This window comes from Synchytrium microbalum (genome assembly GCF_006535985.1).
Source record: "Synchytrium microbalum strain JEL517 chromosome Unknown SmJEL517_scf0025, whole genome shotgun sequence".
NCBI lineage: Eukaryota > Fungi > Chytridiomycota > Chytridiomycetes > Synchytriales > Synchytriaceae > Synchytrium > Synchytrium microbalum.
The window spans coordinates 137-24,230 of record NW_022158374.1 but is presented as its reverse complement, the minus strand read 5'-3'; the positions used below and the strand labels follow the sequence as shown (position 1 = coordinate 24,230).

The window sequence follows — 24,094 nt, the reverse complement described above, 5'->3', positions numbered from 1 at the left end:
CGAATGTGAGCAGAAAAGCGACAAGCAATCACTTTTTTCTTGTCAGCCCAGACCACAGTTCGACGTGTTTTTGGACCACCTACGAGTAGTATTTTGAGTATTAGACTTGTTACAGAAGCGTCACGCTGCATTTGCACTTACCAGCGTCTTCTTCATAATATAGATTTCCTTTCAAGTCTTCACCAACAAGAATCTGCCTTGCCCACGGCAATTTGATCCGTGATATATATTTTCTAAAGGCCTGCATCAGTTGTGGATGCTCTACAATAGTGGCTAAAGGATCAAATTGTCGCTTAGCAAAAGTTTCAGGTTTGAGCTCAAGTTGGGCGATGTGAGAGAGACTCTTGCATTGTACAGTGCATCGCCAACGTCTTTTCATCCAAAAGCTATTAATTATACCAATTAATCACCTTTTTTGCCTCTTTTCACCACAGAGTCTCCTCCCTACTGGTGACATCAACCAAACAGGTATAAGCGATGAAATTTGGGAGCACATCTTTGAACGTGTCTGGAAACTCGATGGATCTATCGCCTATGCCACACTTGCTGCTTGTGCTCTGGTCTAAAAGGACTTCAACGACTGTGTATGATTTAAACTCAGCACGAAAATCCAAACATCATAACCAACTTGATTGTTCTATAGGCTCCACGAACAATGCACCAAACAATGCCACTTGCCATGAAACCTCGATATACAGCGTTTTTGACCTTGTTTCGAAATAATAATGCAAAACCGTCAAGGATTTGGTCAAAATGTCAGCAAAGCCTCTCCTGTCGAGGATGGTGGGGTTTATACTTGGTTTGCAATGTTAACTATCAAAATGATGATTATCTAGAACACGAAGACGCGGATCAAGGACATGTCGATGTGATGCCAGTTGAATCGAAAAATTCGCCTGCCGTGGATCTAGTAAAGTGGGATCTAGCCGAACTTACCAAGCTGAAGACAAGAGCATTTGGTCCACCCCAAGGCTGTTGGCACATGAAAGCTCTAGCATCTCCAGCAGCCAAATGTAAACCCACACACATGGAATTTTGCTATGCATCTTCATCATTTGGTAGTTATTTCCTTCCCACTGACCGAAGTGTGGTATCCCATATCATAAACAGGCACTCTCGCTCAGCAGCCTGCTTCGGGAAACGATCTTGGAATATTGTTAATTCTGGATGTACACTGTCTCGAGAATCTCAAATGCCTTAATATATTTGTCTCGACTGGATAATGATAAAGCTGCTGGACCTACATGGCCGCCATCTCAAACAGCTAACGGTGCTCATGAAGAAGGAGTGCCAAATCGATTACAAGTTTATCCTGGCAACATGTACCCAGCTTCCATTTCTACGATACCTACGTCATCGAAACGCAAAGAAAGAGAAGCTCTTGCCATTGCTCGTGCTGAACGTAGAAACTCTAGTTGTCACGAGGAACGTTGTAGCTGTATTCAGTAAAGGCTAGAACTCCTGCAATAGCATGCCGTCTGGCTGCTTTCAAAACGCAACCGTATCTTAGGCAGCATCATTTAGTAGAATTGTGTACCCTCAAATATGTAACATAAAGATTAACGAAGAATAGTTGAAAGTTGTCTAAGCTATCTCACTGCGTGGTTCCGTGTTGTGGGGCGTATCCTTACGCATTCAAATAACTTGATACATCCTATTCAGGAGAAGCGCGAAACGAAAACACACAACACAGGATTTCAAAATACTTATAATCTATTGAACACTGATAGGTAATTTTTTGATCTCACACGAATAAAAACTCTCTACTCATATCCCACCCTTCATCAGATTTAATAATCTTCATCGTCATCGTCTTCAACACCATTCTTCTTATTGAGCTTCTTCTTCTTTTTGAGCTCACGGTTGGACAGTTTCACCTTCTTGTCCACCTTGATCACGTTACCCATAGCATCATGCATATCTTCGGCTTCCTTGCCTTCGAGTTTGCTCTGCGAAGAAGAGAGTAAAGAATTTGTAAACTTCGAGTGCCTGAGGGTTGAAACAAATCGAAAAAAAAACTTACTGCTCCTTCTCCCTTGACCCAGTTGTGACCTGAAGGTATCAGTAGACCGTTCTCGACCTTCCACACTTCAGAACATAAAGCTTCAGAGAATTGATGGTTGTGGGTGACCATAATAACACCACCACCATAGTTCTTGATAGCAGTAGCGAGGGCACCAAGTGAGTCACGATCCAAGTCTAAAGTAATTGATTTTGCGGTTGGTCAAATGAAAGAAAGCAACACATATCACGTAATGTTTGACTTACAGTTGGAAGGTTCGTCAAGGACGACCATGTGGGGGTTCATCCACATAGCAGCACCAATGACCAACTTGACTTTTTGACCACCAGATAAACCCTTAATGTGAGAGTGAGTAGCGAATTCAGCTTCCAATCCAACATCAGCCAAGTGCTTTTCAATTGACTTTGATGTCAAAGGCCTAGAAAAAACAAACAAGAATAAGTGTCCCGTTCAGAGGCAAAAAGGCGGAAAAAAGGAGAATTTTTAGAAGACAAGCTTACTTGACAAGACCAGCAGCAGCAGCCTCCTTGGCATCAACTTCGTTGACCTTCTTGCTCAAACCGAACTCTTCAATGAGTTGCTTGCGTGGGAACCACAAGTTGTCGACGGTGGAGCATCCAACGAATGAGACTTCGTATTCGTACGATTGTTTTAATTTACGACGACGTAAGACATCTTCGATTTGCAGCTTTCGACCACCAATAACGTGTATCTTGGCCATGGCTTTTTCTTCTTCTTCACTGATTTGCTTCGTTATCTTTGAAGCTTCTTCACGATCTTCACCGAAAGCGTATCGCCATTGAATGTATTGATTGGGAGTCTTTTCCAAGTGTTGTTCAATGTGATGGAAAGCGTGCTATAAAGAGAAATACATCAGCATGGGAAATATGAACATAATAGTGATATTCAAGAATACTGAAAAACAGATACTCACTTGAGCGACGTAAGCAATTCGCAAGTTTGGATGCCTCCATACTTGTCCACCATCAGCTTCCAATTCACCAGTCAAGACCTTAATGAGTGTAGATTTACCAGCACCTAAGATGTGAAGACGATTTCGATTAGTTTCAATTTTAAAAGACTGGTTTCTGCGCACAATTTTCTGAGCACAAAGTTAACAAAACATACCGTTGGGACCAACAACTGAGACACGAGACGACAAAGAACATTGGAAGGATACATTATCAATGATCTTCTTGTCGAATCCAGGGTATGTGAACGATACACCAGTCATTTTGACGATGGCACGTTCCTTTGTCTTGACACCTTCCAAGGTACCAGGTTCTGGGAATCGGAATTCAATTAAAGTCTCCGACAAGTCATAGTATGATTTAGCTTCAGGTACACGTTTGACGAATTCAGAGAGGTTTCCCTTGTAACGACGGAGCTTGAAGCGGTCTAGATGGAGAATATCGGTACAGACACGGTCCAAGAAACTGGGGTCGTGAGATACAATGATGGACTACGAAAGGTAGATGGAATGAGATCAAGTCAAGGGTGGACGCAAAACACTAGACATTGTAAAAAGTGACCTGATACTTACAGTAACATCCTTCAAGTTGTTGAGGTAGTTTTCCAACCAAGCTACGTTGACGACATCCAAGTGATTGGTAGGTTCGTCAAGCAACATGATTTGAGCTTCTAAAAGCATAGCACGAGCCAAAGCCAACTTCATCTTCCAACCACCAGACAAGGCCATAACTGGAGCATTCAACATGGCTTCAGTGAATCCGACAGAGCTTAAAGTAGCAGCGACTTGTTCGTTGGTCTTATTCATCTCCTTGATACGTTCGTCATCAGCGACAAAGTCTATTACTTTAGTTTCAGCTTGAGAACCATCAATGTCGTGTTCGACATAGACAGTCTTGAGTTCGGTGGGTGGAGGGAAGTTTTCTACTTGCTCGTTTGAGATGGCTCTCATGAGGGTTGATTTACCGGAACCGTTAGCACCACATAAACCATATCTGTGTCCCTTCTTGAGACGTAAGACGGCTTGGTTGAGGAGAATCTTAGCACCGTAAGCCAAAGAGAATTTACAATTACACAAGTCTTCTCCTTCTTCTTCATCTGCTTCAGGTACAAAGTCGTCTTCACCACTACCGGCGAGCTTGACTACGGCAGCAGCACAAACTTTTTCAGCATCAACTGTAGAAATGAAGCCAGACAAGTACGGTACAATGCATGGAGTCCATTCGGCCTCTTCGAAGTCCTTCATGGCAACCAAGGCACTAAAAATTGGAAATTTGTCATGAGCATTCTGATTGTTCCCTTTCTGCACAACTAGTCACAAAAACAAGGACTTACGAGATCATGTGGGCAATATATTCAATAGAGGTAGCAGCAAAGGCATCTACCTCAAAAGTAGAGTGGGCCTTGATGGCTTCCTTGAGAGTAGCAATGATGGCAGGTACATCATCCTTCTTTTCAGCCTTCTTTTCAGTGAAAGTACCATCTTCCTTGGCATCGGCGACCTTCAACATAGTAGCATGAGCCCTTTGAACGACACTTCGACATTCTGTAAATAATTGATATTTTGTTAGTAAAGCGCAAAAGAAATATGGACATAGCAAAGATGACAAATAATAAGATGATGCTCACCAGGGTCAGATACTTCATCTTCAATCTTCTTCAAGCCAGGCAAAAGCTTTGGCAAGAATGGACGAGCCATGTCTGGCTGGTCAACCAATTTACACATGTTGTCAATAATGAGGGCAGTTTTACGTAAGATGGCAGTATTACGACGTTCAGTCATGGCACGAGACAAAAGAGGAACCATGATGGCAAGAGTGGGTGATTCTACAGCTGATACAAATGTGGTTGCACCCAACAAGTGGATTGTTTCGGGTACTTTTTCGGGGTGGGCAATACAATCGATTAAAGCGGGGATGAATTCTTCGATATCCTTGTTTATGATGAGGCCACAGACTTCGTTCATGGTAGCTCTAGCTAAGGTCTTTATTTCATCTTTGGTGTCCCACATACATTCACTTACTAGAGGGATCATGTCAGGTACACGAGGAGCCAATAGAGTTGGACGAGACTTTATGAGACCAGACAAGAGATCGAGAGCACCAGCCTTTGTTTGCCATTTCTTTTGGTAGGCCATGTTTTCATAAATAACTGGGAGTACTGAAGCAATAGCATTTGGGTTGCACATGTCAGCCAAAGCCTTGTAAGCAGGAGTAGCAGCTACTTGTACAGTCCTGATTTTGTCAGCGAGACGGTCCAAAACCAAGCCCAAAAGAGGGACAAGGTATGGTTCCAAGGCCTTTATTTCACATAATGACGTAATGATTACCAAGGCGCCTTCACGAGCAGCTGGTTGTTTTTGGTTGTTCAAGTGGGTACGTAGAGAGTCTATGATTTGAGACTTGTGGACGAGATCACAGCCACCTTCGTGGATGAGCTCCTTCAAATCGTTTGCACTGGCATGTCGGAATTCCGATGATGTGGCGGCAATGATGTGCGAGACAAGGTTTGAGACAGCCTTGCTACCATCAACAACCTATATGCAATGGGAAAAAATTATAATTAGAATTGATAGAATTGAGATCAAGCTTAACACGGTGAAAGCTTTTTTGTGTGGTTTGATTTTTTATGTTCGGTGGAGTGCTTTTTTTCCCTCGTGTTTGCACATGAAGACTGAACTTAATAATGCAGTCGAGTAACTCAAAGGCCCCGATCAAATAGTCCATTAATATTGTGAATATTTGATCATCACACTGTGATTCTTTCCACTCTCCAAACACCATCAAATTCGCTCAGCAAATGCTGAACATCGATGTTGAAACTTCTCCACAACGTGGCCCAAAGTGCAAGCAAAAGCATATAGGAAAAAGAGATTTAAATCCAGCATACCTTTGCGAGATCCTTGCCAACATATACGCCCGAATCAGTCATTGCGTTTTCACTAGCCGGTGGGAAAAGTGTAAGTGGGATGGTGCAGAAAAAAAATGTTTTCATGCCATGTGGCAGATCCAAACATAGAAGCGAGCGAGATACTCACGATGCAGAGTGTGTAGCTGCCATATGGCTCTTTTCAGATTCCTTTAGTGTGTAGTTTTTGCTTTAGAGCAGAGTGTTTGGCCCGAGGTGGGAGGGAAAATTATCAAATTGCGAAGGTATCGAGGTTCCTTATTAGTCTATGTGCTGTTCAAGTGTTGAACCAGCTTCTATACTTCTATATGCTGTATAAACGTCTATACTCTATTCTATTAAGAGGTGCTTGAGTTTTTGGTGGGGAGTGTTGTTCGAAAAAAAGATGCAAGATGTTCCAAAAAAAATTGATTGAAAAAAAACTTCCAACGACAAGAAGGAGGTTGTTTTACGCGTCTGAAACAAAATAAATCGCTATATACACGTAAGATGGGTCGGATCTCTTTCGACCGACGAAAGTCCGAGTCTATATGCTGCATTCTCATGAAAAGACCACACGTGAGCAAAATGTGCAAATTTTGTGGCCTTTGCGCAGTGCAAACAAGCTTTCTTACACGTTATAAAACCTTTATTGCTTCTTGATGACGATATCCTTGATAACTATATGAGCTCTACATGTTCTCCTCTACTCCATTCGGAGTGCCCACCGGTTTTTTTTCAGTTTCAGTCCTAAGAGACTTAACGGTACAACGTCTGGTTTTGTTGACAGGCTTTGAACGCATCTAGATAATACTGACTATAGAACGAGAACGAATCAGATTAGAAAAAATGACATTGAATTGACCTTCAACGAACGAACAACATCCACTACACTGCGACTTACCAAGCACCAATATCATTTTGGTTTGAATCCAGACATTTCATGAATGCGCGTTGATCCGTTTCACATGCATTATTTTGTTGTTGGTTTTGTTGTTGAGCAGGAGCTTGTTGTTGCACTTCTTGAGGTTGGTTTTGGTGACCTGAACCTCCAAACATTCCAGAAAGTCCAGCGCCTAGTGTATGGCCCTGTTCGAAATGGTACCATGGAGTCAGCTAAATGGAAGGGATGTCATGGAAGGGTTTAGAAGCAGAGGACGTACGACGGCTGATCCAACGGCAACACCAGCAGCGGTTGTGGCCATTTGAGCGAATAGACCTGCGAGAAAGCAAGGTAATGATTGAGTGGTGTTCGGAAATAAGGTCTCTTCCAACATTGAATCCTCCAAAAACCAGTGCTTCATTGTCGAGCTGAAACACTGCAATGTGGAGCCATCCAGTGAAGGAGAATCGAATCGGTGCAATCGAGAGTTGAACATACCTGGTTGCTTTTGTTGTTGTTGCATAGGGGCGACAGGGTGTGATTGCTGGTGTTGAGCAACAGGGGGTGATGATGTGGTAGATGCTGGTCGAGAAGGAGCAGCACGCGATGGAGCAGATCGACGTTGGTTTCTAGCCATTTCTATTATATAAGTATCTCTAAGTGGGAGTTGATGGGTTAGTTTGACGTTGTTGTTGCTTGTCTGTTTCTCGAAAAGTTGCAAGTTTGTTTGACTTCAAGGTCGAATGTATCAGAATACTTGACAAAGCTGGACGACAAGCTTACTTGGTTGGTGACTTACTATGTATTGATTATGAGGATTGAGGTTCTGGGAGTGTTCGTTAACCGCTCTTTATGTAGGTACGAATTTGCAACGTGTGAACTTTGAACCACGATAGAAGGCAGCTGATTGACCACCGGCTGACGTGGCGAACTCGCAATTTCCGAATCAAATGAATGAGAAGAAGGAACTAGATCTGTCACGTATGATTATACCCTACAGCGTTATAAGGGGAATCGCGTTTCTCACATACACTAATACACGGTGTGTCTCTGTGCATTTGTTTCTGCTGATGGATTCCGCAGGCCCGAATTTGATGATCTTTTTCATCACGTCTCGAAGATACCCTATGGATGGGAGTCGCATTTGTTGCGAGTAGCTGTGCCAAGGCTGCCATCGGTTGTGCCTTTGGACGCTGATTCAAATCCTGCAACACTCAATTTACCAAACATGACTTGCTCTTTGCGTTCGAGAATCATTTGCCGCTCTACATGTATCGGTATCCTTTGTGAAGATCTGGCCAAGAATGGTCGACCATAATCAAAGCTTGACAACACACGTTGACCACCCAGCAGCGCATCCATGGGGAAAAAAGTCCACCAAGCTACCAATTACTTGTGAAATGCCAAAGTGAGCATTGCGAAAACCTCTGATGTCCACTCTGGAATGAAGATTCACAAGTGGTGGTTGTAGTCAGGGCTTGAGGTCCCATTAATAATATATCAACACCAGTATCATCACCAGGCCCAGCTCATCTGTTTTTGGACTCGGAGTTGTAAAATTTGAAGCAACTGTCAACGATGGTCAACTTGTAATCCCAGCACACTTCCTGGATTTTTAACAAAACCCATTTCAAGCACCGGGGTCTACGGCTACGACACTGGAAACTAATTCTTCGATTCTGCTGAAACCATGACTGACATGTTTGAATATCGACTTCTCTCGCTCGAGGAACTGGGCCTGCAAGACTATCAACCAAGAAGAAATTTGATCATCAGTGCCAAACTCTCAATATGGATGATGACCCGGATTCCCTGCCGGAATTCTATCAATTGTGCCCTCGTCCCTTGTGGGCATGCCATGTGTATGCTATGTGGTGAAGGCCATAGTGCAAGATGAATATACACTACCACAAACTCGAAATTGTCTCATCTGCCGCAAAAGGGTAAATGCGATACAAATATCTTCTATTTGATATGTCTGGTGTATCACCTCTATGGAATGTACGAACCGTGAAGCACATGTAGTCGGTTGCAAACTGTCTTCGCGTCAGATGATAAAATAATATTAGCTCTAGTAGATCTCTTCGTTTTAATACAGTACACCGCGTGATCTACCGAATAAAGACAGAGATCCGCTGCGCCTTACTTGAGATTGCTGATTTCCTATCGGCTGTTGAATTGTGCCAATATCTCTGGAAAGGAACCATTAAACGCTATAGTAGGGCTCCATATAGCCAGCTAGAGTCTGATTTATAGGTTGACACTTCTGACTGTGCTCTTGGTGATGCTTCGTGCAAATAATAACGTGAGTTGCGAAAAAACAACAAACTCTTCACTTTTGAAGCTCGGAACAAGTATTTTAACTGAGGAATTATCTCGATCGGATATTTCACAGCCGGTGCAATACGTCTTTGGGAGGCAGGAGACTCAACAGACCACTACCATCTTCACAAATCCAAACACATTTGGCAACCAACGCGATAATGGAACTGTACCTGGTGCAACTTTGCCTGGCCCATCGAATCAATATCCATTTGGAGCACCTCTCCCGACCACAACGGTACAATTCGGTGCACCCAACCGCAGTAGTACTCCACCTTGGCCAAATTCTGCCTCTTTATCTACCAATGAACCCAACATAAGCACTGCCAGTCGCAACAATAGTAACCGAACTGCAGCATCCTGGACAAACACTGCCTCACCGTCTAGCAATGAAGTTGGAGGTGCTGGAATGTTTGGATTTAGGGTGTACCACCACAATAACGATACTCGACCACTCCCCTTCGCATTTGCAAATCCTGAAACGATATCAACCTCTGCGCCATTGTTTGAGATTGGTAGCTATGATGGACGACCTAGGAATAGACGTATAGCTAGCATAGGTATACGCAAGCATATCGGTCGTAAATTCGGCAATGGTAGTAATAGTAGTAGGCCAACGGTTTCCGCACCGAGTAGCAATCCAGCGTTCGGTTTTGGAATCCCGATTACTGCGCCTAACAATGCTCGACTGGCCAACTTATCAGCATCACGCGCCTACACTGTCCCTACTCAAACAACAGTATCTCGATTGTCATCGCTTACAGCTACCACTAGTAGTGTCAGATTAGGAGGTCCTATCTCAACCAGTCATACATCATCATCATCATCATCATCGTCATCACCATCACGCATCTCCGGTGTCTCTGGAGTCAGGTCAGCCAGTAGTAATCAATTAGCAGAACTCGCAAGGGCCATTTGCGGATCAACTGTTACTACTCTTGAAAGACCCGCGGCTACTTCGTCATTATTGTCATCGCCATCACCATCAGCAGCAGTCGCGACGAGTAGAGCCACCAGACCATCAACACCAACAGGACCACCACCAACACCAACAGTAAAATACACATCATCCATCATCAATAAGGAAACAAGAGGACCAAAACGAGGTACTGAGACTGGCCAAGAATGTGTGATTTGTTGTGATAGCGATAAGGATGTAGCAATGATTCCGTGTGGCCATTTATGTGTATGCCAATGGTGAGATTGCACTCTTCAGTTGCTTTAGACTTTCCTCAACGTACTCACTACTCTTCTTTACAATAGCTGTGCCAACAAGTTGAAGGTGATGCAAACCAATAGCCTCAAGACGATTAAATGCCCCATTTGTCGCGCATCTGTAAAGGATACGTTGAAGATCTTTTTCATTTGAAACTGTGGATTCTTGGTTTGATTGTATAGCTTGAATTGTATCATAGATTGTTTTAAAACCTTGTAGACTCCTCGCGAAATTGCAAAAAGATACAGCCATGCGGCCATGAACATAAATTGTACAATTCACGTTTCTTTCTCGTGTTTTGGTATTGCTGAAATTTTCAACTTTTTCATTGCTGCGTTTGAACTTCACACCAATTTGAATAGGGCTAAGATACAAATATATCCGAAGATGGCCATGCAAGCAAAGAGCAAAGCTAATGGTAACAGTATAGGAGCCCGTCTTCTCATACATTCGTTTCCTACTACTCTCCTCAACCGTCACTAACACACCTCCTTTACATCAAACCAGTTCGACTGCCACCCGAAGTCAATAGAGTCCTCTTCGTCAGGAACCTGCCCTTCAAGATCACAACAGAGGAAATGTATGACCTCTTTGGCAAATACGGTCCTATACGCCAAATACGGGTTGGAAATGCAACTGATACAAAAGGAACAGCATTTATTGTTTATGAAGATATTTTTGATGCTAAAGCAGCCTGTGATCATTTATCGGGGTTTAATATTATGGGAAGATATCTGATTGTGTTGTACTATCAGCCACAGAAGGTACGTTCGTGGGTTGTTGGTGTTGAGGATGTTGGGTAGCAGGTTTCGTTGCAAGTTGCTGGTTTGCACCCGGAATCACAACCAAACGAATGCTCATCGTCATCGTGAACGAAATCCTGCTGTGGCCACTTCTAAACACTCCTTCCTCTTCTTTTATAGGCTACGAAGAAGACAGATTTGAACAAGAAGGCACAGGATCTTGAAAATCTGAAAAAGCAACACGGTGTCTGAAAACACAGACATTTCGAATAGCTCGCCTCCTTTTTATAATCTTGCATCACTTTTTTGTACAGTAAAATCAATCCATACTGTAATAAAGCTCTCTCACACCATACTTTTACAGGATTTGTGGTTATGACCATAGGTTGCGTCTGGAGTTTGATCGTCGGCTATTAAAGACTAACTGTTGACATCAAATTGCCCTTTCTTGTAATTTTTGTTGTTGTCAAGACTCGACGCCGTGTTCGTGATTCTCCAGTATGTCAAGGAACCTCCTGCTCTATAGTTTCATTGTGTTAAAAGAGCGTCGGGGATGGTCTTGGGCATAGTACCGTAGCCAAGAAGTCTACTATGACGAACCTGAGGAGGTTTCAAAATCTTTGCGTTCGATTCATCCCACTGGAGCAAGGCACTTGAATCACACAAGCCACGTCGTGTGAGGGCGTGGTGTCCGCTGTGCCCAATTCCGTTTCTGGTTTTGCAGAACTCGAACTTGGGATACCTATTACTTGGTTCAGTCTTTACGCTGCATCAAGGAAAGGACGCCAGTTACGATTGTTTGAACCTTGTATCGAATCTTTCGTGTCGAGGCCCTTTGTGAAGCTTTTTTCTGTGAACTAGTATCTTTCAAGTTCTTTTTTTCTTCCTTACATTATGCCTCTTTGGGATCATTTCTCTTCTGGAATGACGCTTACTAGAGGCAATAAATCTCACACTGCACCGCAAACCACCTGGATCCAGGTACGTTGAGGCAATCATCACGCAGTGAGAATGTTATTGAAAGATTATGGTTTCTAATAGATGATGCACTAACGATGCCATGCTTAATGAGGTTTCTAAGGCTTCAACTGCTTAAACGGTGGATACATGGACAGCTTTCTAAAGTCAAAAAGACAAGCATATGAAGTACTAGCCGTTTTGCCAAACTATAATTAAAGTAGACTGCCTGAACTAGCTCTTTGCAGCTCATCGTGCAGTGTTCGCAAATTTGCCGAAGGTCAACTTGAAGATACTAACTCATCTTAAGTCCCTTGGATTTGCTTGGCGCAAAAGCACTCGAATAGGGCTAGATAACTGCAGCCTTTCCAATGAATTCCCCATATCTGTATACATCGTTTGAGCACGATTTAACTCCCTTCTCTGGCGGCAACTCTAGAATCATCACCAATGCTGTCGCTAACAAATCATTGTTTGATGCAAGCAATTATGAGGTGCTGAGCTGGCAAGCGTTGTCTAAAACGTCTGAATTGCGGATTGCATCTCCATTCGAAGGACGTTCAGAGGAGCTCACTCGCAACGATTCTGTTTCCTTGGTCGTAAAACAAAACCGACGCAAACGTAAGCTTTTGGTTATTCTACAGACAATGTGGGTGACGCGGAGTGGTATCTTGTACTAAAATTCATATGATCTTCACGTTGAGAGAGTCAATATGGACCTTGAAAGGTAAAAGTCTTGACATTAGCTGACACTACATTTCTTGACAGAATTGTAAAATGAAGAGACAATGTTTGCAGACATTTCGAATGGACCATGTCCTTTTTATAATCTTGCATCATATTTTTGTACAATTTATTCAACTGAAAGTTTAATAGACCTCTCTCCTTCAGCATACATTTTTACACAGTTTGTGGCGATGACCAAGGTGTTGCTGTTTGACCATTAAGTGCTTGTAGGGCAGAGTTACGCAACATTTGCATGAATTTATCTAGCTTGTTGGCACGTTGCATTTCCTTCCATGGACCATCACGTCGTGCTACTGTTTCTGCGATACGCAGACTCTTGTCCAGATTGCTGCAAATTTGAAAGAAGGTGAGCAATCTACCAAAGAAACCCTCATGGAATTCGTATGCTCGTACCCAGGCTGAATGTCTCGAGTTTCAAACAAGATACGATGGAGTATAAACACCACTTCAGGAATATACAGGTCTCGAAGGATACGGAATTCCGTCTTGACATCATCACCTATCATTCAAAATTTGAATTGATCAGGAAGCAAAAAACGATACGAGTTCGAGAGCTCGAAGAGTCAGTAAACTCAAGGCAAAAAAAGTCAACATTAAAAACGACTAGGATGAACTCACTCTTATCCTTCATATCCTCCTCATCAAACCAGTCAGAATCCAACAAGGCTTCAATCTTGGTCTCCAGATCTGTAGTAGCCCTTCTCAGATAATTGGCCAAATCAACATCAGCAGATTCAGCACGAACAGGCAATCGATTGAATTCCATCACCCATTCAGCATACAAGGCATACACGTCAAGTAGATTCATATACTTGACATACTCGTCAGCTATTGATTCTACTGCTGTTCGTGGTTTATTGGCATCGCGACCACCACCACCGAGTTCTGTTCGTGGAATCCATTCTCGTGGGATGAAGTGTAGCGGCACTGAACGCATGCTTGATTTAGCTGCATTCATTCTACCGTGTACTATATGAGAATTTGAGAGGTGAGTTTCGAAAAGTGCGCAAAGAGGCACACCGGAACTGCCAAATGCTTACTTAGGAAGCGTCTCAACAAAATATTGCAATACGTAACAAGATCTTGTCGTTGTTGCTCTTCAAAGGCCACCCATTCCAATGCTCGAATCATGACAGCATCCACTTCTGAGAGGGGTACAGATAATTCTGATATGGCAACGCTGGTAGCGCCTGTTGGAACGGCTTCCTTTAATATACCACGTTCAAGTATGATTCGGACTGTTTGTCGACAGATTTGGTGGTAATCCAAGCCGTGCTGGAAGGCTTGTCGAAAGTATTGATGCCTTGTTTCTCGAGATTCAAGATTATCTACACCCAAAAGAGAGAGGGTCTAAAAACGCTATTATTTTGACAGGGGCAACGCAACAATTCACATACCAGCCAAGAAGTGAGAGTAGAGAGTGGTTTGTTCTTCTCGTGGCAAGTTGCTGGTGAAGAGTGCAATGTGTTTGTGCTATCAATGACAAAAAAAAAGACATTCGATAAGCTCCCGGATACAATGCAACATTTGAGAGGAGGTAAAGCTCACCCGTCCACCAGCAATCAACATCTGAATATACTTCCGAATGAGAACATCAGAGGTAGCTTCGTCTGTGGGTCTGTCTGTGTTTCGAAGAATCAAAACAAGGTGAACTGCAATTCTCAAAATATTGGGCAAATGTTTGGTCCTGCCAGTTTGATGATGAGACATTGTGAGTTTTCATTTCTGTTGGCTTCTTTCAAATCATATGAGGAAAGATGAAACCACGCAAAAAAATCCACCGAGCGAAAAGATGGCACCTACATGGACAGTGAGCGTCGAATGTCAGAATCCGACACAATGGCAACCAGCTTTCTCAAGTACTCGTCTAATCGATTCATGATGAAGAAGGATTGCAATAATCTAATTTGCTCATTTGCAACCTCCCTGATCAAAAGAGAATGCTCGAATCAGTCTAACGTACTTTTTGAAACAACGAAAAAACAGCAGTAACAAGGTGTACTTATGACACACCGTAAATCGGGTCGACTCCCATTACACAGATCAAGAAAGATGGTAGCTGCATCTTTGACTTCCGTAGGGATTCTCAAAGTAATTGCATCTACATCATCAGTTGGCTGAGGTTGTCGTCGAAGAGCATCTTCAATTCCACGTTGAACTAGGATGGTATAATGCAACCAGATCACGTCTTCCCATGTTTCACAAACAGGGAGTGCCTGTCAGAAACAAATAATGTATTAAACGTTGGAATTAGCGATGCCAATGCAGCCCGCCCCAAAGAACAAAAGAACGCCCAGTCGCATGAGCTCAACTATTTCCGAGACGTACATTATGAATGTCACCTCCCAGGACTGCATATGTAGCACGTTCATTCTTGTCAAACGAGTCCTACAAATGCCATTCAATTGAGTATAAACGACTGTCCAAGGCCAAAAGCGTTTTAATGTTCTCACATCACAAGATATAGCGTAGCAAACTGCCTTCCACAAATCCACATTCTGGTTTCCCTCACCTGTTTCCAGCTCAAGATCATCTAGCAATTGTAAAATAAACGAGAATGTTTACAAGATTCACTCTATGAGCAGATTGGTAGACAAAACACTCACCAACAACACCATCTCTATATCGTGAAACACCTAATAAACTAGCAGTCCTCCATGGCTGACCACAACTAACACATAAATCATATGCCGTCTCGTACTGGCCACGGCGGATGTATTCAAATACGGCTCGATTAAATTCGTCTTGATATGTCTATGGTTAAACAACGAATGAGCATTGAAGAAGACCGTAGTATTGATTTCTGAGCCCAATGATCAATAACAAACCTGATCTTCCTCAACCAGCTTCCTCTTTTGTCGATTAGGAGCATCCGGATCCATCTCTGTGATGATGGTATCGGATGGTGTCCTGGATGAGACATGCGTTCCTGTTGCAGACCAAGCTCCTGGCCGCACATCAATTCCCAGGTACGGAGGGAGAATGTCTTCGAGCCATTTCACCACCAGCTAGAATTGTTTTGATATCATATTGAGACGGGATGTTTTAAATTATATTAGAGATGCTACGTTCTTCTTTTCTCACGTACAGTGTGTTCTTGCAACTGAGAATCCAATTCAATCGCCCTCTGAGCTAGCTTGAAATCTCCCGAGTATGCATGAATTGACCCATTTTCCTGCATGTCGTGATCGACGTCTTGCAACCGAAAACTATTAAACACGTGTAGAAAGATTGAGCACCACCACAAAAAAACCATCGAAATGAGCCCGCCATACTCCAGTAGTCTTTGAATCAAATCCCAGGTATGTCGTTCTAGCTCCCAGATATGTACTTCTTCATTTTGAGCTCTTATTCGAGCAGAATCGACTTCATCTACATTACGTAACGCTCTGATCCTAACATCAGCCAAAGTCCAAGTAAGAAATTGTTCAATGTCTGCAAGATTCAACCGAGACACGATGAGTACCTTGCATCACAAAACTCTTGAAATGATTTCACAAGTTGCAATTCCTCGTAATTTGCAGGAGCGCTTTCCAGCAAAATTGCAAACGTGTCGTGCTCATCTCCAAGGTTGATTTCGTCATGAGGTCTTGATACGACAGGTCTGGCAGGCTATAAGTCAAAGTTCCATGTGAGAATTAATTTGTTCCAGCATAGTTGTCTAGTTCCGCAGATAGATAGATTACCTGATTGAGTTTGGCTGCCCGTAACGACTGATTTGAAGAGGTGTGAGCGAATGCAAAAAAATGACAATGCGACCAATGTGATACCAGTGGTACTTTTTGAGTTGATGCGGCTGCGTATGGAGTAGCCACTTTGTGAAAGAAAGGAGGGAAGGGTAACTGTTTGAGCTTCCACGTAAAAACGACTGATCTTGAATAAGAGAACTTACTCGGACGCATTCTATCAAGGAAAGAACATGAGTCCAAATGCATTTCAACACGTAAATCTACAGTGACTATACCTTTTCGAGTTTGATGCAAAGACTGAATCAAATTCTACAGAAATGTTGATGTTTCGTTCAGAGTTTGATGAAGACAGTCAATCATCAACCAGTCAAGAAAGTCAACGATACCAGCTAGAGCCTTGCTAGATCTTGATGTGTCAGCACCTATCATCGATTGAAATCAGTCATAAAAGCTTCAACCATCGAACAGACAACGAAACATGATAAATGTTGCATACCAGCCATTCCTTTTCCTTGTAATGGAGTGGAAGCATATCGCTCAGAAAGCGGCGTCCTCGATGGAAAACTCATCTTGCAAATATTTGATGCTTTCCACACTGAATTGGTATTGGGAAGACAACGAGCCACTGACGTGAGTCGTTATATCTTTCTTGCAGGGACGTCTTGTTAATGGCCTGTACTATTCAATTCGGATCATGTAAAGCGTATTTGACGCGTTTCTTTTCCTCTTGTCTCCTTGAATTGCAACATCTTCAAACTCCACTACCTTGCGTTTGCTGCTGCTGATGAGAGAGATCTGTGGAGCTCGCGGCAAACTGGTAAGCAGGGGACACTCTTGCGAATAAAATACCGTCAAATTTCAAGCTTGTCCCCTCTAACATGAACCTTTGGCCTGTAATAGAGCTCTCGAATTGATTGAACCAATTGATCGAGTAACATTTCAAGCTCAGGGCTGTCGGAGCAACGAATCCATGATCTACATATACACGGCACTCTGCTATCGGCTTCAAGCCACTCCATCCAATTTCGTCATCCCGCAAGTGTCGACATCAAATTGCCCGTTTTTGTAATATTTGTTATTGTCAAGGACGCCGTGTTCGGTTGCCCAGTATGGTAAGGGACTTCCTGCTCTATAGATTTCTTGTTTTTAAAAGTACCTCGGAGATGGTCTTGAGCGTAGAACCGTACCAAGTGGGCGTTAACGAAAGAAGGGGAGGGTTCTCTTTACGAAAATGAATCCTCGCTTTCGATTCATCCCACGTGAAGCAAGGTACTCAAACCAGGTCGCTTTACACGAGCTACGGAGTGGTGTCCAGTTTGCCCAATTCAGTTACTGTTCTTCAGAAATCGAACTTGGGACACCTACTTGATTCAGTGTTTACACTGCATTCGAGGTAGGGAACCAGTAACGACTGTTCGCACCTTGTGCGTCGAAATTCTCGAGTCGAGCCTTCTTGTTGAAGCTTTATTGTGTGAACTAGTATAATTCACGTCTGTCCCATTTTACTTTAGTGTTTGAATCACTCAACTGCTTTAACGGACACGGAAGGCCCTTTGAAATGGACCACAACCTCGTAGGAAGCAATAAGCTTCAAATTTTGTAATGTTCTTGATATTCGTGTTTTCTCAAATATACAAGTAGGTTTTTTGACCTTATCGGCTGGATTTGCGGATCTGACGCGACAGACGCGAGAATATCTGCTTCAAATAGTCCAAATCAACATGACATCAGTAATCTATGTATACTTCAATCATTCCTATCCTGCAAGTCTTGCAACTTTTATCAGCAGCTTTATCAATTACAAGACTCCGATAGTGGACAAACAGCAGTATATCTTGAAGCTTGAGATTAAGAATTAAGTCATGTCGTCCACTTATTGGTTTGTATCTATCCCATCCGACCCAACTCGACAGGACGCAGTAAACAAGTTGCGAGACAAGATTTCATACAGACCAGTCGATTACGCTGAGATTTTCCCATTTCCGTTACCTGATTTCAAGGTATTATTCATATCTTAAATTCACGTATCTTATGCTATCATACTTGTTGTTTATCCCAACATCTTGTCGGTAACATTACTGTGCGATAGATTGGCACATTGGACGCGCTAATGGTCTTATCCGATGATTTGACAAAAGTAGATGGCACATTTGAAACTATGACTATCAAGATATCTGATAATCTAAAGAGCTTGCTGGGTGGTGATGTCGACGAATGGAGGAATAACTTGGGTGTTGGTGATAGTGAGTTTTTGCTTGTTATCTTAGTGGTGTTAGTGTGGACAGATAGTCGTATCTTTGTTTATGAGATTATGTACTGGCAAGATATTCGAAGTGACTTCATAAAGCCCGTGAAACCAAGTAGCTGACCAAAAGAATGTCTACTTGTACAAACAGAGAATGTGGAACAGTATCTACAAGGCTTTCAATGGAATACTATGAAATATCGAACAGACAAGTCATTACGAGAGCTGGCTGATGTCATTATACAGGTAAGTAAACGATTACAAGCCTACAGCATCTGGCTTTAAAGCTTTCACACCTTATGATTAGGAAGTAACGCAAATAGACGAGCTCATGAAGAAGAAGATGGTTGCTTATTCTCAAGTCAAGACTCAATTGCAGTCCTTGCAACGGAAGGAAACGTACGCAGTCGCATTCAAACACAGACATGTTTGGGCTTGATTGTGAGCACGTTTTTGGCTTACCTTCCCTCCTTTCAAAAGTGGTACTCTTGCAACAAAGAATCTAGCGGGCATAGTAAAGAAGGAGAACTTTGTGCTGGATTCAGAATACCTGACTACCTTATTGGTAGCTGTTCCAAAGTAAGGCAGACAAGAAATCACCGAATAGCTAGATGTCACCAATGAAATTCTCAACTCTTTACTACTCTTCCAACAGAATAAGTGAAAAGGATTGGATTGGACGATATGAAACCCTGACTCAGATGGTGGTGCCACGATCGTCAACGTAAGAAATGAATCCAGTATTTCACCATAAAAACACAGTGCTTTTATGCAAACAACGTTCCAACCGGATTTATTTACAAAAGGAAACTGGCTGAGGACGACGAATACTGCCTATACAGTGTGGTGGTGTTTCAAAGAGTAGTTGAAGAATTCACGAGGAATGCTCGGGAAGAAAAGTGAGTTATTTCTCTGTTTTGCAACTCCTCCTTCTATTTTTTTGCTTCTTCGATTCTTTTCAAAGTTTTCAACTTACCCAACTTATTGAACTATATCTCAATTCGTTTCTCGCAGATTCCTTGTACGAGATTTCAAATGGAATGATCAGGATGTTGTATTGTCAAAGAAGGAATTGGGTGAATTGACTGCTATGGAGAAAGAGCAATGGGTTAGTTTCATCATCCGTATTTATTTTACCACACTCCCTTTTTTTGTTGTCACCACGACCTCCTAACATCAATCATGTTAGACTACATTGGTCAGATTATGCAAGACCAACTTCGGAGAAGTGTATGCAAGTTGGACACACATCAAAGTGCTACGACTAAATGTTGAATCCATATTACGGTATGGATTACCACCAGATTTCCAAGCTATGGTCATCAAGGTAAATTTAAATTTTTACATGAGGATTATTGAGATCAAGTCGTTTGAAATGGGCCTCAGAGGGGTTGATGCTATCGTGCAGAGATTTCAGCTTTTTCGGTGCTTTCACAAACATCGATTTATGTGGTTTGTTTTTGTGCGTAAGCCAATCCTTGTTAACCTCTAACAATTCCCCCCGTAATACACAGATCAAACCGAAAATGGAACGCAAAATCAAGGACATCATGACATCTTTTTACGCACGACTAGCAGGAGGATCAGGTGGAACAGGAGGAGCAGCCAAGAGTGGTAAAGGATGGATGGGCTCATCATCGCAACCACAAGAAGAAGCCATTGAAGATAATTTGCAAATGTTGATTGGAGAGAAAGAGTTTACACCGTTTGTTATGTTTGCTGCACGTTCTGAACTGTAGAAATGTGAGGTGACCGATGCATGAGCAAATGAGTCAGTGAGATAGGGAGCGTAGTAGGAAGAAGATTGTATCCTCTTCCTGTTTTGTTTTCAATCAATAATAAGGATTTGAAGATGGAAAATTTGGGGGTTTCTTATTGTTGGGCTTTTGCATTGTTGGGATGTTGCATTGGTTTGGAACCTTTGTGTTTACGGGGCTTAATTTGGGTGTTGGTGATAGTGAGTTCTTTGCTTTTTCTTAAATTATTCGTTTGACAGGAGAACTGTCTCTGACGATTCATGCTTAAACGGATTTGACGTTGCCCGTTTCATATGACTGGAAAAAACCGTATCGACACGAGAGAATGTAGATCAGTATCTGCAATGTCTTCAATGGGACACTGTGATCAGACGAGTCACTACGAGACATGGCTGATGTAAGTATACAAGTAAATGCTTGAAACAACTTACAGCATCTGAATCTGCCCCAGTCGAGCCAATGCTTTCTTACTTCTTAGGAAGTGATGCGAATAATAGACGAGCTCATGAAGAAGAAGATGTTTGTGTTTTCACAGTCAAACCCACTACACTCCTTAACACGGACGAAAACTTGAGCAGTCGCATGTACGCACAGAACCATACGACGCCGTTTCAAGGGTTTTTGGTGCTCACCTTCTCTCCTTTGCAATAGTGTGACACTAGTAACAAGTTTCTAGAAGGCATAGTATGGAAGGAGGACTTTGTGCTGGCTGTAGAGGTAATGATTGCTTTATTGGTACCTTTTCCGAACTAATGCGAAAAAAAGGATGCACATGAACGTTTCACATAGAATACTGACGCCTCGCTCTCAATGTCTCGACAGAATCTCCCTGGATCCCGCGATATGAAACCTGACTCAGATGATGGTGCTACTTAATCCTCAATGTAAACGTAAGAGAAGATTGCAGTACTTCATTTCCAAAGAAAAGTGGACAGACACCAAAGTTTATCGGATTGCTACTAAGCATCTTCTCCTTCCTTTGATTGACCGTAGAAAACTGGCGAAGAGAACGAATACTGTCTATAAGTGTGGTGGTACGCCAAAGAGTAGTTGAGGGATTCACGTGGAATCCTCGACACAAAAAGTGCGTTATAATCTGTCTTAATGCACTTCCTATTTTCCTCCCATGGATGTTGCTCTCCAACTTTCAAACTCAATGGCCTCATACCTCATCGTATTCATTTCAAAACAGATTCTTATTCGAGGTTTCAAATGGAATGATCAGTTTGCTGTACTGCTCAATAAAGCATTGGTAGAATTGATTGCTACGGAACAAGGGCATTAGGCTGGTCCATATCGATGTTTTTGTGGCCCTAAAGCTATATCCAAAGTCATGGCCATTGATATAAAGAGCTTATGATGAGCTCACACTTATTAGGAGAGCACGCAAAGGGACGAGCTCAGGAAGAAGAAGCCTTAGCCAATGCTTATTCACAAGTCAAGACTCAATTACAGACCGTACAATGGGATGAAACGTAAGCGGTTGAGTTCAAGCAGATTGCGCTTGTAAGTTGATACAGCCAGAATTGTCCTAAACAGGGTTTCACAACCGCAAAAAAACCGCAAACACGCATGCAGCATCTTGAACTTCAAGCTCACTTTTCTCGTGTCCCATCTCGTATATACAAACTCCAATATATTGTCTCGAATAATGCAACACGACATATAATATGCTCTCTCCCAGAACACACAACACTCTCCTTTCTAGATGAGTTTCTTTGCAGCAAAGAATTGTCGTAGATGCCATATCTGCCATACACCGACCGAGATGAGTGTGGTGATTGAGAGTAGACTAAAATATTTCACTCGTTCGTTTGTTGATTCTAAGGGAATGGATGATTAGAGGGACGATTTAATTGGAAAGCGAGGATGCATTGGAATGAGCGAAAAGAAAGCCTATCTTGAAAGAATCAAATGACTTCAGCCATCACCGCACTCCCATTTTCATCCGCCCAATCAAGTTCCAACATAAGTGCACAATGCCCTACTCCCACTATGTCCTGGTATATACCATAACCGCACAATCTCCCACTAACTTCGCCGACAACAGCACCCATACTCAACAGCTCAGCCTACCACAACTCACCATTAGTATCTCTCATAGCGGCCTCCCTCTCTTTCAGAAACTCCATTTCGGAAACGATACGGTCCATTTCAGATTCCAGTTTACGTAGTTCGATTTCCATTGGTTTTAGTTTTTCCTGTTTAGCGATTTCCGAGTAGTCTACAGCGTCAGCACCCGAGTCGATGTGGATGTTGACTAGACGCTTTGTATTTGGAGACGGTGGTACGCCTAGATAGTGGCGTGTGAGCATAACAGGTGGGAGTGTGAATGTGTATGCATTGTGTTTGGGAGTAGAATAGACACCACCACACAAACGTGCATGATACAATTTAATAACGTGGCGACTGACAACGATTTTGAGTTCCATAAGCCTGACATACCATCCACGAGGGTGTTTAATACACAAAAGTTGACGTCTGCAAAAGCGTGAGTAGTGAAGGCAAACTTGATAGTGCCAGATACGTCTTTTTTGTAAAAGAATTTGTTTCTTTCGGGGCTGTCATCTGATATCTGGGTTATGGGGGGTTGAGTGTAAGTGGTATGAAAGTGTATGTGGAATGTTGAATACATTTTAAACAGCAAAAAAACATCATGATGATTCAATCATTGAATAATCCAATATAACTCTCCACTACATACCTCTACATCGGATATCTGGAGTTCGCCGTCGCCAATGTTGAACGTGCCTGATACCAGGACATCCCTTCCAATGAATTGAGACACGCATCGCTTTGTCCCCGTTACTGGTGTAGCAAATAACTCGAATTTAACAGCATTGACAATGGTCAGTAGCGCTAGTATGCTGAATATGAAAACTCGCATGATTGCTACAGTTGAAAGCAAAGGCTTGACGAGACCTGCACCTTGATGTTTGGAAAGTTGATGGAGATGGACAGGAGCCAAGACAACAGGTTGTTGACGTGATTGACGCGTCGAATATGTTGTATTTGTTGTATTTGAATCGGTTTATCAGATGTATTGTTGGGTTCCTTGACGGATTAAGCTATCCTGCACTAGAACAAAAAACCAAGAGTTTCGGACTAACTCGTATGCTAGCAATATTAAAATTAGCATAATTGATAGCATAATCTAGCATTTAGCATATTTCATATTTCGCTACGCGTTTCCCCGCCCTCCCTCTTTAAGAGAGCCTTCTGAGGATTCTCTGCTTGTCTTTCGTAAAAAATCATGAAAGCTCTGTTTGAAAGCAAGCTTTTGCCGTATATGCTTATAACTGGATCTTAGAATGGAAACTACAGTCTGGGTCAAGTTATTTAAAAAAGGTGACAACAATATCATTGATCCAGTACCAGACATGGATGCAGCCAAAGTGAAGATGGAAGCAAACACTGACATTGATGATTTGAAAAAACGTCTCATTGAAAATACATTCAAGAAGGCTTTGGCCGATACTGATGCTGCTACATTGCAAGTATATGAAGATACTTCATTTGAAAACAAGTGTCAAGTCGACGAACCTCTGGAAGCTGTATTGAAACGACACGAATCATCATCGTCCAAACCACTATGTATTGTCAAACCAGCTTCACCTTCCTCTTCTAGAGTCTCCATCTATTTGGAAGCACCAGGTA

At 42.5% G+C, this 24,094-nt stretch overlaps 5 protein-coding genes across 5 annotated transcripts; 2 read left to right on the top strand and 3 right to left on the bottom strand.

Moving 5' to 3' along the window:
* Nucleotides 1-1,790: 1,790 nt before the first annotated feature.
* Nucleotides 1,791-8,123, bottom strand: SmJEL517_g04046 (uncharacterized protein; the record flags this gene model as incomplete). Its single annotated transcript, XM_031169974.1, has 15 exons — nucleotides 1,791-1,949; nucleotides 2,024-2,199; nucleotides 2,269-2,441; nucleotides 2,524-2,879; nucleotides 2,958-3,061; nucleotides 3,152-3,485; nucleotides 3,567-4,251; nucleotides 4,328-4,538; nucleotides 4,622-5,528; nucleotides 5,882-5,933; nucleotides 6,783-6,967; nucleotides 7,042-7,097; nucleotides 7,260-7,417; nucleotides 7,793-7,886; nucleotides 7,985-8,123. 15 exons carry the CDS (start codon nucleotides 8,121-8,123, stop codon nucleotides 1,791-1,793), a joined length of 3,789 nt encoding a protein of 1,262 aa, XP_031024025.1.
* A 2,563-nt stretch (nucleotides 8,124-10,686) lies between these two features.
* On the top strand, nucleotides 10,687-11,294 carry SmJEL517_g04045 (uncharacterized protein; the record flags this gene model as incomplete). Its single annotated transcript, XM_031169973.1, has 3 exons — nucleotides 10,687-10,717; nucleotides 10,807-11,063; nucleotides 11,223-11,294. 3 exons carry the CDS (start codon nucleotides 10,687-10,689, stop codon nucleotides 11,292-11,294), a joined length of 360 nt encoding a protein of 119 aa, XP_031024026.1.
* A 1,605-nt stretch (nucleotides 11,295-12,899) lies between these two features.
* Nucleotides 12,900-17,004, bottom strand: SmJEL517_g04044 (uncharacterized protein; the record flags this gene model as incomplete). Its single annotated transcript, XM_031169972.1, has 21 exons — nucleotides 12,900-13,074; nucleotides 13,140-13,245; nucleotides 13,365-13,715; nucleotides 13,787-14,074; nucleotides 14,144-14,219; nucleotides 14,295-14,433; nucleotides 14,550-14,672; nucleotides 14,760-14,962; nucleotides 15,075-15,134; nucleotides 15,200-15,279; nucleotides 15,353-15,500; nucleotides 15,575-15,754; nucleotides 15,835-15,955; nucleotides 16,022-16,141; nucleotides 16,213-16,358; nucleotides 16,433-16,459; nucleotides 16,517-16,560; nucleotides 16,639-16,649; nucleotides 16,711-16,744; nucleotides 16,822-16,857; nucleotides 16,932-17,004. 21 exons carry the CDS (start codon nucleotides 17,002-17,004, stop codon nucleotides 12,900-12,902), a joined length of 2,541 nt encoding a protein of 846 aa, XP_031024027.1.
* Nucleotides 17,005-18,297: 1,293 nt separating this feature from the next.
* Nucleotides 18,298-20,419, top strand: SmJEL517_g04043 (uncharacterized protein; the record flags this gene model as incomplete). The annotated part of the gene is made up of 10 exons (XM_031169971.1): nucleotides 18,298-18,435; nucleotides 18,525-18,678; nucleotides 18,832-18,926; nucleotides 18,988-19,079; nucleotides 19,161-19,259; nucleotides 19,336-19,404; nucleotides 19,487-19,579; nucleotides 19,695-19,788; nucleotides 19,870-20,007; nucleotides 20,195-20,419. The coding sequence occupies 10 exons, from the start codon at nucleotides 18,298-18,300 to the stop codon at nucleotides 20,417-20,419; spliced, it is 1,197 nt and encodes a 398-aa protein (XP_031024028.1).
* Nucleotides 20,420-22,141: 1,722 nt separating this feature from the next.
* On the bottom strand, nucleotides 22,142-23,324 carry SmJEL517_g04042 (uncharacterized protein; the record flags this gene model as incomplete). Its single annotated transcript, XM_031169970.1, has 4 exons — nucleotides 22,142-22,260; nucleotides 22,524-22,730; nucleotides 22,883-23,012; nucleotides 23,142-23,324. 4 exons carry the CDS (start codon nucleotides 23,322-23,324, stop codon nucleotides 22,142-22,144), a joined length of 639 nt encoding a protein of 212 aa, XP_031024029.1.
* Nucleotides 23,325-24,094: the final 770 nt, after the last annotated feature.